The 15,912-nt window shown below is 40.5% G+C and overlaps 1 protein-coding gene across 5 annotated transcripts in view; it reads right to left on the bottom strand.

Annotated features, from left to right (window-relative positions):
- Positions 1-15,912, bottom strand: part of Myo6 (myosin VI) — a 137,922-nt gene that overhangs the window by 5,885 nt on the left and 116,125 nt on the right. For 2 of the 5 annotated variants that reach the window (XM_005406898.2, XM_013505831.1), the window contains exons 27-33: positions 13,967-14,045; positions 13,000-13,160; positions 9,663-9,689; positions 9,218-9,247; positions 6,516-6,554; positions 3,468-3,571; positions 2,119-2,250 (exon numbers count right to left, since the gene is read on the bottom strand). In XM_005406898.2, coding sequence (XP_005406955.1) covers positions 2,119-2,250; positions 3,468-3,571; positions 6,516-6,554; positions 9,218-9,247; positions 9,663-9,689; positions 13,000-13,160; positions 13,967-14,045 — 572 coding nt within the window. The remainder of the gene's footprint in view (positions 1-2,118; positions 2,251-3,467; positions 3,572-6,515; positions 6,555-9,217; positions 9,248-9,662; positions 9,690-12,999; positions 13,161-13,966; positions 14,046-15,912) is intronic. The other 3 variants (XM_013505833.1, XM_013505834.1, XM_013505832.1) reach the window with 2 other exon arrangements.

Raw genomic sequence — 15,912 nt, 5'->3', positions numbered from 1 at the left:
ATTCACCACTGCCGCCTGATGTACTGTTCTCAACATCAATAACACCAGGTCACATTTTCATTTACCATACACTGTCATTTTACAGTACCTTCACAAAGAATGAATTCTAATCCTTCTAAATATGAGACCACGTAACGGCTTCTTTTACAGTGTATTTAGCTGCCCCAATTGTGTACTCCACCTTAAGTACACAATTTTCTCAACTCAGCTAGTAAGCATCTAGATGCCCACTGCTTTTCTTTTTAGCTATATTCTTGTATCAGACTGAATTTTATATAAGAAAAAAAGACGAAGAAAATCAAGGTTAAGTAATTTACAGAATTAAGATTTTTACCCTGGCTCATCATGAAATTATGTGAAGGCCAGCTACATATAAACAGTGTTCACATCAAACTCTTAAATTCATTCAAACACCTGAATGTGACTCAGAAAATTTTCCTCATCTACTCTTTTGTTCCCCCTTACTAAACTCTGAAAGGGAACTGTACTTGTACCAGTTAGGTGAGATACATACTATCTGCCCTTTCAGGCAAAGTTAGACACACAGACATCAAAGACTGGTTTAAAAATACATGGACACGTGCATGTTTAAAATCTGCATGCCCGATACAAGAGTCTATTTGTTTTAACAAGTGAGATCACTCAGACATACACATTTTTAAACCCAACACAGTGAGAGTTTGGCAGGCCAAAGATACTAATTACACTGAGAGCCAAAGAGATCTTATTTAAAAACAAGAGCTCAGTGCGATTTTTTAAAAAAACAAAGGCAACAGGGCAGAAACTTAGTACACACACAATGAACAGGTAAAGGAATCACCCAGTCATCTTAATACACTGGGGGAATTAAACAGAAAAAGGCAGTGCTGGTCACAGTTCTTAGTCAGCTTCGAACTGTGGTCTCCCTGGCTCCGCCTGAGGGTTACACAATTTCTAAGCTCACTCCTTGACCAATTACTGCCACCAATGTCTTCCTCATTAAAAGTAGTATTGCCCTACATCTGCTCTCTGCAACAACTTAGAAACAGTGACATTTTATCATTTAATTAAGCTCAATTATTGCTTTCATTTATTTGGAAGACTGAGAAAAGCAAAATATAGCCCAAAGCTCATTTTTAAAATGAACTTTAAATATACTGTCAAGTATTGAGAACATACTCCTTCAGAAAAGACCTTAAACCTGATGTCACCTTGATGTTAACTGGGATTACGTTAGTAAATTATGACAGCATAAAAGTAGCAAGTTGAACAAATAAAATCCCAATTATTACTTTAAAGATCACATATGACAGGTATTCTGAATTAAAGTTGGGGCTTGGGCCACTTTTACTATGTTGTATCAGTCTCCTCTGTTTCCATTTCAAGTACATACTTAGCCTTTTGCATAGCAATATTCACCTTAAAACTCAGATCATGGGCCAGGCACAACTGTAGTCTGAACCCAGGTAACACTTCCCACGCCTGTGTCTTCACTCTGTTACAAGGTGAGGCTTGCAGTGAGGCTTGCAGTGAGCCTATCCGAACAAAGGCTGAGAGTACAAACGGCAAGCCCAAGAAACACCCCTTTACTTTTCCAGGCTGTAACGCTGCCTGGTAGGAGCGTTACCCCTGAGTCAGAGAGCATTTACCCCTGCATATGCAAAGGACCATATTCCAAAAAGCTGCACAAAAATAAACTGTAAAAGAAGAAAAAATTTAAACAATAGCCTTTGGCAAGCATAAAAATACTCATTTGCACAGGTGAAACTCATTTTACATGGCAAATTAAAGTATCATAGTAATCTGTACATTTTCACATGTAATCCTGATGTGTGTGTGTATGTGTGTGTGTAAGTAAAACTATGTACTTACAGCAATACTGCATAACTTCTTCAGTACAGGAAAACAAATGATAGAACTCAACAAGTAAATTCAATATACATTAACAAATATGACTTTAAAAACACATTCCATAGAAATATACTATATAAGGTCATCATGGTTCTATCAGGTCCAACAGATTACAGCCTACAACAGAGATAATTTATATTGAATATTTTACCCAAACACCTTGTGCACAGTTACATATATTTATATACATATACTTTGGAACATTGAAAAGTACAGATTTGTTTTTACCATAGTCAGTAACAGACTTGGGAGCGCGTTGCTCTGTTTCGGTATTTCTCTTCTTATTCTTAGACTTCCAAGCATGGTACACTTTTAGTCTCCTATGAAATTCTTCTCTGCAAGCTGCCAGAAGCTCAATATCTATTGATTGCACAGAAAGAGACACATGCACAAAAAGAATTAACAACCTAATTTATTCATCTAACGTAATTATTCAAGTTTTTGTTTTTAACTGAAGAGTAGAAAATCAAGTTATCATAAAGAGCACTTTGTAAAATTATCTTTTTTTTTTTTTTTTTTTTTGGTTTTTCTCCGGTACCGGGAACCGAACTCACGACCTTGCGCTTGCCAGGCAGGCACTTTGCCGCTGAGCTAAATCCCCAGCCCCAATTATCTTTTATATTTACAGGGCTTTTTTTTTTTTTTTGGTCTTTTTGAGACAGGGTCTCACTATGCAGTTCAGACCAGCCTTGAGCTCACTCTGTAGCCCAGGCTGGTCTTAAACTCACAAGGATCCTCCTGCCTCAGCCTCTCAAGTACTGGGATTACAGGCGTGCACCACCATGCCCGGCAGTACAGGGCATTTTTTTCAAACATTATTACTATCATATCATTTGCTCCGCACATGAACTCTGGACTAAACGTGTCTTCTGAATATGAAGAATCAGGAAGGGTAACAGAATAAAAAGTCAGTGTGCCCAAATACAAGTCAGATTCTCTTTTCTTTGGTTGGTTTGGTTTCGTTTATGATTAGGCAGACATTCTCAGTGAGGAGGACAGAGAACAGTGAGAAATTACATTTATGATGCTTTCGTTCCTGATCAGCATCCTGAATTCCAACACTGTGATTTCAACAAGCACATGACTACATGGAATCTCCTGAATACACCTCTACACAACTGTTCTGTTGAAAGAAAAACAGCTTTAAAAAGAAGTGACTGCATTGCTGTTTGTTACTCTGCATTCATAGGTCAAAAGATTCAGATGAAAGATTCAATCCAGTCTGTAATAATTCCTCTTCGCTCACCTCGGTAAGAAATAAGTAAAATGATTTAATTTTATTAAGCACATCTTTCTTTTGGCTGTGTGAATAAACTGTGTCTTCATTTCAAGGAAAACATAAGAGTGGCATAAGCTAATTTACATAGCTCTGTCACTCCAGTCTAGGTATTTATTTTATTACTGATCAGTACGGACCCTGAGCTAGGGGTACAGCTCAGTGGTGACGTCTTATCTGGTATGCATGAAGCTCTGGGTTAATCCATAGCACAGCCAGAAAAGAGAAAAGAAGAAGGAAAAGAAAAGAAAGAAAAGATCAGTCTAACCCTTCCTGTCCTTCGACCCCTCCGTACACTTACCACAAGAGGTATTGATGGTGTCACGGAGTTCTGCATATTTCCACTTGCTAAGGTCATGCTTCTTGGTACCAGCAGCAGCCTTGGTGGCTTGTACAGTGGGGCCTCTGTAATTATTACATAGTTTTGCATATTGAAACTGGAAACATGAGGGAAACATTGACTAGAGAAGCAAGAAAGTGTAAGTTTGAGAACTGGAAGTGATTACTAGAAAAACCTAAGTTTGACAGAGGTGATTAAGAATGGTATGAGGGCTGGGTGCAGCTCTGAGGCAGAGCATGCACAAGGCCTTGAGTTTCCCCAGCACCACCACCAAAAAAAAATATACTGAAAGATGCTCAGGTAAACTGGAATCTTCCAGTGTGCCAACTGATAAACACATTAGGTTTCCTATCAACAATATCACAGACTTCCCCCAGATTTGTTTAAATACAAGCATTTAAAGTTTAAAACACACATATTTATTTTTCAAAATCAAGAGAGAAGCCTCAGCGCATGGGAAAGACCACGGGCAGTGCCGCTTCAGAGGCTTATCTGGGAGCCACCAGGGCTCACAGTGCGATCGCCTGCGAGACACAGGACGGCCACGGCCCACGCACGCGACGGGCCTGGAACCCCCGGGCAGCAGGCTGTTGGCAGGGTGCACCCATGAGCGGGCTCACTGCGGCCATGGCACCGGAGCCTGCGGGACAGGCCCTGGGGCCCACTGGACTCGAGAGACACACAGCAGAGTCCAGGAGGACCAACCGCACCCTCCTGCTTAATGAGTCACAACACGACCACCAGCACGTTACGGGAAGCGGTCACAAGGCTCACAAGAGTGAGCTCAAAGGGTCAAATGCTCCATCTCTCCCTGTGCAGGAGGAATGTCTGGATGAAGAAAGGAAGGCAAACAGCCGCAGGGCTCAACACATTCGACTGGTCACAGCTGAGCTACTCAGGGCATCAGGCTGGGGTTTTAAGCACTGTTTGAGATCATTCGTCAAAAACTACATCAACAATTTCTTCTCTGCAACAGTGAACATTATTTTTCAGCAAAAGATTATACTGTGCACATGAAAGAAACTTAGGATCAAGTCACAAGATTTTTAAGCTCAACGTAACACATAAAAAGTTTAATGGCACATCAGATTTCAAAATAAGAGGAGGAGGCACAAATATTAAAACAATGAAGTACTGAAGAAATAAAACACTGCTCGGATAACACACAAGGAAAGTCTCCTTTATTACCTACTACTTCGAAAACACTTTCTTCCTCTTAAGGAGAAATATTCTACTTGGAAATAACCGTATTTTTTTATGACTTATTTTGAAAGATAACATCAATCCTGGCAAATAGTCATGTGACAGATTACTTAATATGACTAATGTTACTGAAAAAAACTAAATTTGGAGCTGGGTGTGGTAGCCCAAGCCTGGAATTCCAGCACTCTAAGAGGCTGAGGCAGGAGAATCACAAGGTCCAGGCCAACCTGGGTGCTATAGTCACTTTGCAAGATCCTGTCTTAAAATAGAGAAATTAAACAGGGCTGTGGGTACAGCTCAGTGTAAAGGCACTGGATTTAATCTCCAGAAATGTCCTCCTACACACACACACACACACGCACGCACGCACGCACACACACTCACAAAGCACAGAAATTTGAAAATAATGTTATTGTCTTCCTAAAGTGATGGAAATTACTCTCAATATTAAGCGTAAAATGAAGTAAATAAGAAATCTTTGCCTCTTTACAAGGCTTATGTGTACTTTCAGAGAATAAAATATAGCGTATTTTACAATGCATAAAGCACTTCTGTTTGACATAACTGTTGGCTACATATAAGACAGCTGAACAATAATGTGCAGAGTACTTCCTGTGTCCTATGGTTAAAATGTGGTTTAGGATTACTGTAGAATCTATACTTTTCATAAGCTGTGTGACTGGCAATTTTCCACATAGCTTTTTATTCTTAATTGCTTTGCTCAAAAGAGCAGCTGTATGTCAGCAAGCTCTCTCTGTTACTCTTAACAATAAGGCATGCTTCAACATTTATTCAAATCCTTCTTTTTCTACGTCTTAAACTGTCATTCAATCAACTGACCAGAAAAGTTTTTTCTCTCTTTTTCCTATCTTTTCCAGGAGTCCTTTCTAGGACGACAGCTGAAAATTACAGGTTTTGTTGTTGCTTTGTCTTTTTCTTGAAAGGGAAAGTTGATTTACATAATATACAGTTTTACAGATTGTCAGAATATACATTTTTTAAAACACTGAATCCAAATTATTATTGCTTAAAGTATCATTTTAATAGCACTAGCTTTTCACTCACGTTACTTCAAACAAAAATACACCTGCTAAAAAACACACTCAGCATCAGAAGAAGCACATGAAGGCAGTGTGTTTAAATGCTCCTCCACCCTCATCTCTGGAGTTATTGAAATAGGAAAGTAAACGGTCATTTACTGACTATTAAACTTGCTGCACAGACAATCATGTAAATAACAAAAGCAAGGACAAAATTGACTTGATTTTTTAAAATACTTTTAACACTTTTAATTAACTTGTAACTTCAGTGTTGACGATTAAGTTGTTCATGATCGACACCCACTTATAAAGGAAATGGACCAGATCCCGCCAGGAAGTCACATGCTTTGGGAACTCAACTGCCACGAGGAGTTTTTCAGGAGGGCTGTGGAGCAGAGGCCCTGGGCAGCCACACTCTCCCCATTCTCCCCCGCAGTGAGGCACAGGGATGCCCACCACCACGGGGAGGTCTGTCGGGCTGGGGAGGGCGCCCTCTGCCGAGCTGGCTAGCCAGGGAGCCCATGACAGCAGCACAGGAGCACCAATGAGGGAGGCCCCCCCGCCCCGGCCAAATGTCAATAATATTCCCCATTGAGCAACACCAATTTCTAGGAATGCTGCTTCTTATTTTATAGCAGGATGACAGGAGGGCAGTGAAGTGGGAAGACTGGGATATTTATAGAACAGGTTCTAGTACAAATAATCAACAGTGATTTTAAGAGATGATTCTGAGGTGAGCATATTTCCCCAAACACAATGCACTAACCTACACAAAAGTTCAGACATTTCTCTGGCCATTTGTTCCCTGTAAGAAAAATGATTAACACAGCATAGTTATATACAAAGCAGATGACATCAATTGCTTAAAACACCTAAAGTATAATAAAAAGTTTATGTTTTATATTCATTAGCCATTCACAATCATTTTACCTTGTAAAAAGCCTATGATATACTTTTCAACAAATCTGTCAATAAAAAATGGCAAAATTTTTGTCTAAATATAGTTAAAGTTATTTGAATGCATCTCTATTTTTGCGGTAAGAACTTTCACAGAAAATCTCATGAAAGCCACTCTGCTTCTGTGGTATTTTTTTATGTAAAGAATACAAGTAGGGGGCTGGGGATTTAGCTCAGCGGCAAAAGCGCCTGCCTGGCAAGCGCAAGGTTGTGAGTTCGGTTCCCGGTACCGGAGAAAAACCAAAAAAAAAAAAAAAGAATACAAGTAACGTGTTCTAAATCCATACCAGAAGTCTGGCAGGATATGGATTCTACACAAGGACTTCTACCCCAGAGCTGCTTAGTAAATATTAATTAGATAAAGCGCGACAGTGGTAAACCACACTGATGTCTTCTACAGAGTTTAAATAAGAATCTGATGTATTCAAAGCTCTAAAGTTCCAAATCAAAGCATGTTTTTCAAAAAGAAAAAAATCAATACAAGCAGATGTTAAATGAAAGACATATTTTAACCCTCCAAGGATAAGTATTTTCCGAAAGCAAATACTTATTTTTCTTTTATTACCCAGGAGCGTGTAACTGGTCTCAGTGTTTGCTTATTCTCGAGACAGTCAGTTTCACTGTGTTCATGAACACTTCGTTAAGTGCCTTTTTCTACTTGCCTAGCTCTTCTCCTTTGGAATTAATCATTTCTCCTTTATCCTATCAGTCAGACTCTGGTAACCTCAAAACCTTACAAATTGGTAAAAATCACAAGGAGAGGAGAGGGGCACACCTGCCGCAGGGCAGCTTCCCAGAGGACCCCAGCGCTGGCCCGATGAAGGGAACAGCGTTCTCCCATCCCTCCTTCCTTACAATGAACACTGGTCTAGCCAAGCAAGCACAGTCAGAAAAAGTAATCTTTCCGAACTGATGACAAAGAAAAGCAAACAAAAAGTACACAAATATCATCTAGTAAAACTTGCCTTTTGAGCAATATACCCATCAATCAATCTCTCTTAAAGGTTAGTAATTTCTCAGAATTTTCTAACTTTCCAGTTCAGAATGCTTCTGGAAGCATCTTACTTCTATCATCACCCACCTCGTGATTTCTCTCTTTCTCCTACAGCCACAGCAGTGTCATGGAGAGCAAGCAGCTCTGCAAAGCCCTTTGCACTTGCTCTGCTAGTCGTCAGTGATTTCTGTGTGTGCACGCTCACTCCAGCGCACCGCACGCCTACTGACCCCGTCTCCAGAACCCGGCTCCCTCTGCAGAATGGACCCTGCATCTCTGGGTGCTTGTCTCCTTCTCATTTTACTATACTACATGCAAACACTCACAATTTCACATCAGACACTGCTGTAAGACTTACTAAATTCAAGCTCAGAAGATAACTATAAACTAGTTGTCCTAATGGAGAAAGGAGAAACACTGCCTACTCATGGGTATTTCTGGAAGTTCTGGAGCTGCTGGGGCGACGATGTGGGTGTGTGCTCCTGCTGTGTGCTGAGGTGTGGGTTAGGAATTCTAAATGTCCTGCACACGAAGAACTGCCTCATAATCTATGTATCTTAACACATCTCCAGGCATATAAAGGTAAAAAACACATATAAATAAATATTTTACATGTCAACAAAGCTTTACATATGAACAAGTTTTTTCATAGTTTTAATACAGTTTTTCTAGGAATGCAAATGCCATATAATTGAAAGGCAATCTACACTTATTCCTTACAGAACATAAAAAAGAACTGTTCACAACTCGTGGCATTAATCCTCCTGCACCAGCTTTCATTTGTAGCTGCAGCACTCACCGTGACTCTATGTATGAATACAATGTACCTGATTATGCCTTCTGCTGCAGTTACACACAAGCACTTTTATTTCAAAGTAAGTTAGTATTTTATTATAAATGATGACCTTTTTATTTCTCCTTTATATGTACTTTTGGAGAGAATTACTATATTTACAAAGTTTATACCTTTCTAAAATATTTTTCACTGGTGCTCAAGTCTGAGAGTCAAGAATCATCACTATGAAGATTACAGTGCAGTCCTTAAAACTGTCAAAATTCAGCTTTATATATATTCCAAAATACTTTCTTTATGCATAAAAAATATTTTATTTGTATTTCTAATGTTAATGGATTCTATCTCTGTGGGAAGACTTACATACAAAAAGGTAACAAGATCATGGTCTACTTGTGATAGTAGCAGAATTAACTGTCATCAATTCTGAGAACTAAGAACATGACTTCTTCTGATCTATCCCTCCCCACCTGCTGCTATAAAGAAGGGAGAGTGAGGCACATGTAAGGCAAACCAGTATTAAAGTTTAAACCAAGACTACACAAAAAAGGAACCAAGTCACAAACAACCGCAATTAAGCACTGAGCATCTTCCCTAGGCAATAAAAAAATGAGTTATCTTATTCTTTCTTAAAATAATCTAAAATTTACTCCCAGAAAGAAACTACTTCTCCTTCCAAAGCATCCACAGCCTATTTTTAAAAATGTAAAGGGAGATGACATACGGTGTCATTTTGGGTCTTGTTCCATCATTTCTGTGGAAAGAATATTGAAATATTATTAACTGAAATGTTAATATCATGACCAATACTGAATTGTAAAAATCTGGACTGTGTAAATTTATGGTGTTATTATTATTTACTGATTTAAAAACTTGAATCACCTCTAATCCACATAAAATCATTCACAATTTTGGTACATTTTATAAATCTTACAAGTATTATCAATTATTATTTACAATTATTATAAAGGAATAAATTAAATACGTTCACTAAATATTAAAGAGTAAATACACCTAGATTGGAAATTTCATATACTGTGAGATTTATTCTTAATCTGGGGATTCACAATTTCAGGTAATTTAAAATCATCACTTTTCATCAAGGATCATGTGTAACTGATTAAGATTACATTGCAAATCATACTGCATATGTGGAAAATAATTCTTACTTAGCAGCTGTGTGACAGGAATCCAAGCTGGAAAAGTGAATTACAATTTTTTACTGAGGCAGAATCCATCCACAGGTATTAATACATAACACAACCCAAGAATGACCTCAACCTCTTAACAGAGGATTATCATTCATAAGTGTGTTATGGAAAGACTCAGTGCTAATAAAAGTGAAATGAATATTCAAGAACATTTAGTTGTGGTCCACAGACCAAGGCGGAGCTGGCCAACACGGACCACCTGTGCGTCCTCACGCTGCACGCCACTTGCGGTAGGGAGCATAAAACAACCGCGGGAAGGGAAGGCGCTCAGAGGCCCGGGTTGGAGAGAAGACCTGAGGGATGTGCATGAAAGAACACAAGGCCTCGGCCAGCACACAGGGAGCTAAGACTCGCCCTCTGCCTTTCCGGCCGCAATGGCCTGGACACCTCACTACTTAATAGTGCTCCTGTGACCTGATCACTACGCTCAGGTGAAGCACAGGTAACGCTTCCATGGGAGGTCCGCAAGGCCCAGCCTCTCTCGGGGACTGGTCACCCTGGGGCCAGCGCACCTTCCTGAAGACGCCAACGACCTGTGCACAGCGTGCAGGAGAGCGCCGCATGTGCGCGCACGGTTTCCTCACACGTGAGCTCGGCGGTGCGCAGCAGTGACGCCTCATGAACACACCCTAGACACAACAGCAGCCACCTGACGCCCACTCTGCCCGCTGCAGTGCCCCTGCTCAGTTACCAGGGAGCCGCCTCAGGAGCCTGGCCTGGCTGCTGGGCAGCAGCCTAACAAGGCCCCAGCAGCTGTCGCAGCAAACACTGGTGGAAGGACAAGTAGACAGCGAGGCGGAACTGACAAAAGCCCCAGTGGCACCGAAGAGTCCAATAATGATGAGACACTAATACTGCCAAACACTGGACTCAAATTCAAGAGCTGACAGCTGTGAGACCTGCTTGCACAGGCCTGCTCAGTGCAGTCACAGCATGACACCCTCTCATACACAACTCAGACTGCAGAGTTTCTCAAGCAATTACTCACTAGCAAAACCCTTTTCCTTCCCATCTATGTTTTCAGCTAAATGAAATCTAACAATTTGAATTGAAGCTGCTTTATAATTTGAATACAGGGTGGTTTTTTTCCTTTTGAAAGGAAATGGCTCCCTCTAGTGGTTGTAATTTAACAATACTGAGGCTGTTTTTGTTTCTGGGGTTTCTTGGGGTTTTTTTGGGACAGGATCTCGCTCTGTAGTTCAGGCTGGCCTCAAACTCACTGTGTAGCCCAGGCTGGCTCCCAACTCATAGCAATCCTCATGCCTCACCTCCCAAGTGCTGGGATTACAGACATGCACCACCATGCCTGGTCTTTTCGTAATAAACCATATTCTGAGGTTATACATGTTTAATGCTTCTCAGCATGTACAGAGCACATATATCTACATGTAGAGGAATCTAAAAATTAGTTTTGCCTTCTTATCAAAATAGGTGAGCATGGTGGCACGTACCTGTAATCCCAGCACTCTAACAGGTTTCCTTAGAGAATTATCGTTCATAAGTGTGTTATGGAAAGAACTCAGTGCTAATAAAAGTGAAACAAACATTCAAGAACATTTAGTTGTAAAAAATAAATAAATAAATAAAAAAGAACATTTAGTTGTGGTCCACAGACCAAGGCGGAGCTGGCCAACACGGACCACCTGTGCGTCCTCACGCTGCACGCCACTTGCGGTAGGGAGCATAAAACAACCGCGGGAAGGGAAGGCGCTCAGAGGCCCGCGTTGGAGAGAAGACCTGAAGGGATGTGCATGAAAGAACACAAGGCCTCGGCCAGCACACAGGGAGCTAAGACTCGCCCTCTGCCTTTCCGGCCGCAATTGCCTGGACACCTCACTACTTAATGAAGGCTGAGACAGGAGGATCACAAATTCAAGACCAGCCAGGACAACTTAGTCACTTAGACCTTGTCTCAAAATTTTTTAAAAATTTTAAGGAGCTTGGTATGTAGCTCAGTCCAAAGGCTCAGTTCAATTCACAGTACTGCCCACTACCAAAAAAAAAATTAAAATAACTACTTCTGTATTCTTAAAAAAAATTTCTTCACTTTTGTTTTGTGAGACAAGATCTCACTATGTAGAGAAGACTGGCCTTGAACTCACAGCAATCTTCCTGCTTCAACCTCCCAAGTGCTGGGATTAGGGGCTGGGAATATAGCTCAGAGGCACAAGCACCTGCCTAGCCAGCACAAGGTCTTGAGTTTGATTTCCAGTATGAAGAGCAGAGAGCAGAGGAGAGCGGAGGGGAGCGGAGGGGAGCGAAGCGGAGGGGAGGGGATGAGAGAAGAGAGGAGAGGAGAAGGGAGGGGAGGGGAGGGGAGAGGAGAGGAGAGGAGAGGAGAGGAGAGGAGAGGAGAGGAGAGGAGAGGAGAGGAAGGACAGGAGAGGAGAGGAGAGTGGAGGGAAGGGGAGAGGAGAGGAGAGAGGAGAGGAGAGCAGAGGAGAGCAGAGGAGAGCAGAGGAGAGCAGAGGAGAGCAGAGGACAAAAGAAAAGACAGAGCCGGATGGTGCACGCCTGTAATCCCAGCACTCAGGAGGCTGAGGCAGGAGGATCACTGCGAGTTCAAGACCAGCCTGGGCTACAAAGTGAGCTCAAGGCCAGCCTGGACTACATAGCTAGACCCTGTCTCAAAAAGACAAAAAATAAAAAAATAAAAAAATAACCAAGTGCTGAGATTACAGGTGTACACCATCACACTCAGCTTATAGTCTAAATTTTTAAATGAACAATATTAAAACGTTTCCTGTAACTTCATACAAAATATTAAGAATCCATATTCTTTCTGCTCCCCCTATAATGTTTAGAGATAATTCAGAAATCTGAAAAGCCAAAATATTTAAGTATGATTAACCTCTCTTTTAGGAAAGGAAATTCATTTACACTGGGGGTAAATTTTTCCTCAAATACTCAGGGGTATGAAACATAAAATAAAATTCTAACCTCAAATCTATTAAATGCACTGCATTAATTTCTATCTCAGTGTTCAATAAGTACTGTACTTAGAGAGTCAGTATGTACCCAATACACATACTCGTCACACAATTTCAGAGTACAAGTTGAAATATTTTCCTAACAGAGCACTCAGCTGAAGTTCTGCCACTTTACTTTTCAAGAGTTGAGCCAATTTGATGAAAAATCAGTTATCTGATTCATTTGGGTGTCAAAGCAGATACAAATAATCTTGAGATAAATTGACCTCAACTATACTGGGGGCTAAAGAGCAAGATTTCTTCTTCCCTTCTCTGGGAAACAGAGTTGAAGAGGCAGAGGGGCGCACTTCCCACCCGGCCCGTACCTGCGCAGCACCAGGTCTCCCTGGGCCTCGTCGCTGATGAGCTCGGCCTCGCTGCGGGCGATGCGCAGGGCCAGCTCCCGGTCCCTGCGCTCCTGCTCCAGGACGGCCTGCTGCTGGGACTCCTCCTCGCGCTGCCTTGCCAGCTGCTCCTCCACTTCCGCCTGCCAAGCCCAGACAGCAGTTCACACGGAGCCCTTCACAGGTTACCTGCTCACTTCCGTTTTACTTAAAATAAACGGAAACCTCCATGCTCCGTACAGGTTCCTTGCAAACCTCTCCAGTCTCCATCTTCTGTTTCATGAAAACTTCATTTTCCCAAAAGTAAGAGAATGTAGAAAAACCCTAACTCCTGCGCCTATCATGTGGACATGTCAAACATGACATAAGTATGGTTGGTGCTGAACCAACACGGACACCCACACAACACACATCAGGAAGCTAGGGTGCTGGTTACGCTTCAGCACATATGAAAGCCTAGGCAAACACAAACCCAAATACATGATGGGCTGTTCTCAGAAATGGACTTTCTAAAAGCTAGGAGTGGAGAGCATATCTATCTTTCCTATTAATGCCAGCATCTGCAGTTATAAAACATCTTAAAACATAAAAACTATGTTCTAAGCATCTACCGGACTTCCCCCAGCCAGATATAAGAATACTAATCTTTACTGAACAAGGCACTATGCCAAATGCTTTCACAGGTAACTATTATTCACTCCCTTCCACACAGAAGAACTGCGTCTCACAGTGGCTCACTGTGACTGCCTTGGTTTCTAGAGGTGACAGCCTGGATGTGGACTGAGGTCTCTAGCTCCCAAGTCCCATCCCAGAGCCACTTTAGAAACTGTCTTTGGCCCATGGAGTGAGACAGTGATAATTTAGCTAGCAAATCAAAATCTGACTTCCACCTTTTAAAATAACTGTATAGATTATATTTTGATAGAAATCCAGCTCTGGAAGTACATACCTGAATACGTCTTTCATCATCTTCCCTTTTCTTTCTTTCTTCTTCTTCTTGTTTTCTCTTTGCTTCCATCTCAAGTTTCCTTTAAAAACAATCCCAAAAATTTTTCAAATTTAACAGCAAATAAGAAATTCTCCATTGGGCAAACTAACTATTAATAAACAAAGGTAACAGAGTGGGAACTTAAATTAACCCACTGGCCACACACATATTGACTTATTTTGAATACAATCTAATTCTAATAACAGTAATTCTCAAATAAAACAAATAGATTCTTAAGCCTTAATAAACCCTTAATGCCTCTAGATGAATTTGGTTACAAAGCCTACCTGCAAGATCTTAATTATAATAATTCCTTCTCTTCCCTCTCCAATTAGACAACTTATACTCATTTTCTTTACCCTATCATCAGAATCTTCCAAAATGTTACTAGTTTTAAAACTACAGAAATGTACAAGTGCCTTTTTTCTACCTTACAAAATAATAAACAGGTCATTTCTATAAAATAATAAACAGATCATTTCTTGAAACAAAAAAGTTAAGGTAGCCCCTGGTATAAGAGGCTAACCCAAACTCAGATCACACAGGTTAAGTGTCGCTTGTCTGAAGTGCATGGGTCAAGAAACATTTCAGATTGCAAGTGTTTTTATTTTGAAATATTTTCTTATACTTTGCCAGGCTACATACAACAAATCCACAAAGTCCAAATTAAAGGGTCAGGCTGCATATGACAAACTATAGCCAATAGCATAATAATTAGGAGAACCCGCAAACATTTCCTCTGAAGTCAGGAACTCTTGCTGCCCTTATTAAATATACTACTAGAAATTATAGCCAGAGCAATTACAGACAGAAACAAATAAAAGGCGTACAAATAGGAAAGGGAAAAACAATTATCCCTGTCTGCAGTCAATATGATTCTATACTCAGAAAAACCCAAAGACTCCACCCAAGAACTACGAACACAGATGAGTGAATTCAGTAAAATAGCAAGATACAAAATCACAGTAAGTCAGTTGCTTTTCTATGCACCAATAATAAATTTCCTAAGAAAGAAATCATGAAGGCAACTCCATGCACAATAGCCACACTAGAAATAAAATACCTAGGAGTAAACTTTACCGAAGTAAAAGACAATGAAAAATACTGAATACTGAAGAACAAAATGGAAAACAATACTTTGAGATGGATTTTCATGGACTGGAAGAATGAATATTAGTTAAAATATCCAAACTATTCCAAGTAATCTGCAGATTCATTGCAATCTGCATCAAAACACCAATGACATTCTTCACAGAATTAGAAAAGACAACTCTAAAATATATATGGAAGCACAAAAGACCCTGAATAGCCAAAGCAGTCTTGTTCAAAAAGCACAAAGCAGAAAGCAACATCACAATACCTAACTAATATCAGCACACACTGCAGAGCTGCAGTAACCAAGAGAGCATAGCACTGGCATAAAACCAGAGGCACAGAGGAGCTGGGCTCTGCAACACATTCCTGTAACCCCAGCACTTAGGAGGCTGAGGCAAGAGGATTTCCTCAAATTTGAGGCACAAGTACAGCCTGAATTGTATAGCAAGAGTTCAAGTCCAGCCTGAATTGTATAGCAAGACCCTGTCTCAATTTTTCAGAAAAGAAAAGGAAAAAAAAAAAAAAAAACAACCAGACAACAGAAAAATAAAACAGAGAAATACAGTAAATCCATACATCAAAAGCCAGTTTTTGTTGAGTTTCAACAAAAGTGATAAAATACTCACCGGAAAAAAGACAGCCTCTTTAATAAATAGTGCTGGACAATTTGTAATTGCTAAAATGTGGAAGCAACCCAAATGTCCATCAACCGAGAATTGGATAAGAAAATTGTGGTACTTTTATATAATGGAATATTACTCAGCTATAAAGAAAGATAAACTCGAGGCCTTTATATTTAAATGGTCACAACT

This window comes from Chinchilla lanigera, unplaced genomic scaffold, assembly GCF_000276665.1.
Source record: "Chinchilla lanigera isolate Chin_1 unplaced genomic scaffold, ChiLan1.0 scaffold00101, whole genome shotgun sequence".
Classification (NCBI taxonomy): domain Eukaryota; kingdom Metazoa; phylum Chordata; class Mammalia; order Rodentia; family Chinchillidae; genus Chinchilla; species Chinchilla lanigera.
This window is presented reverse-complemented; position numbering and strand designations above follow the sequence as displayed.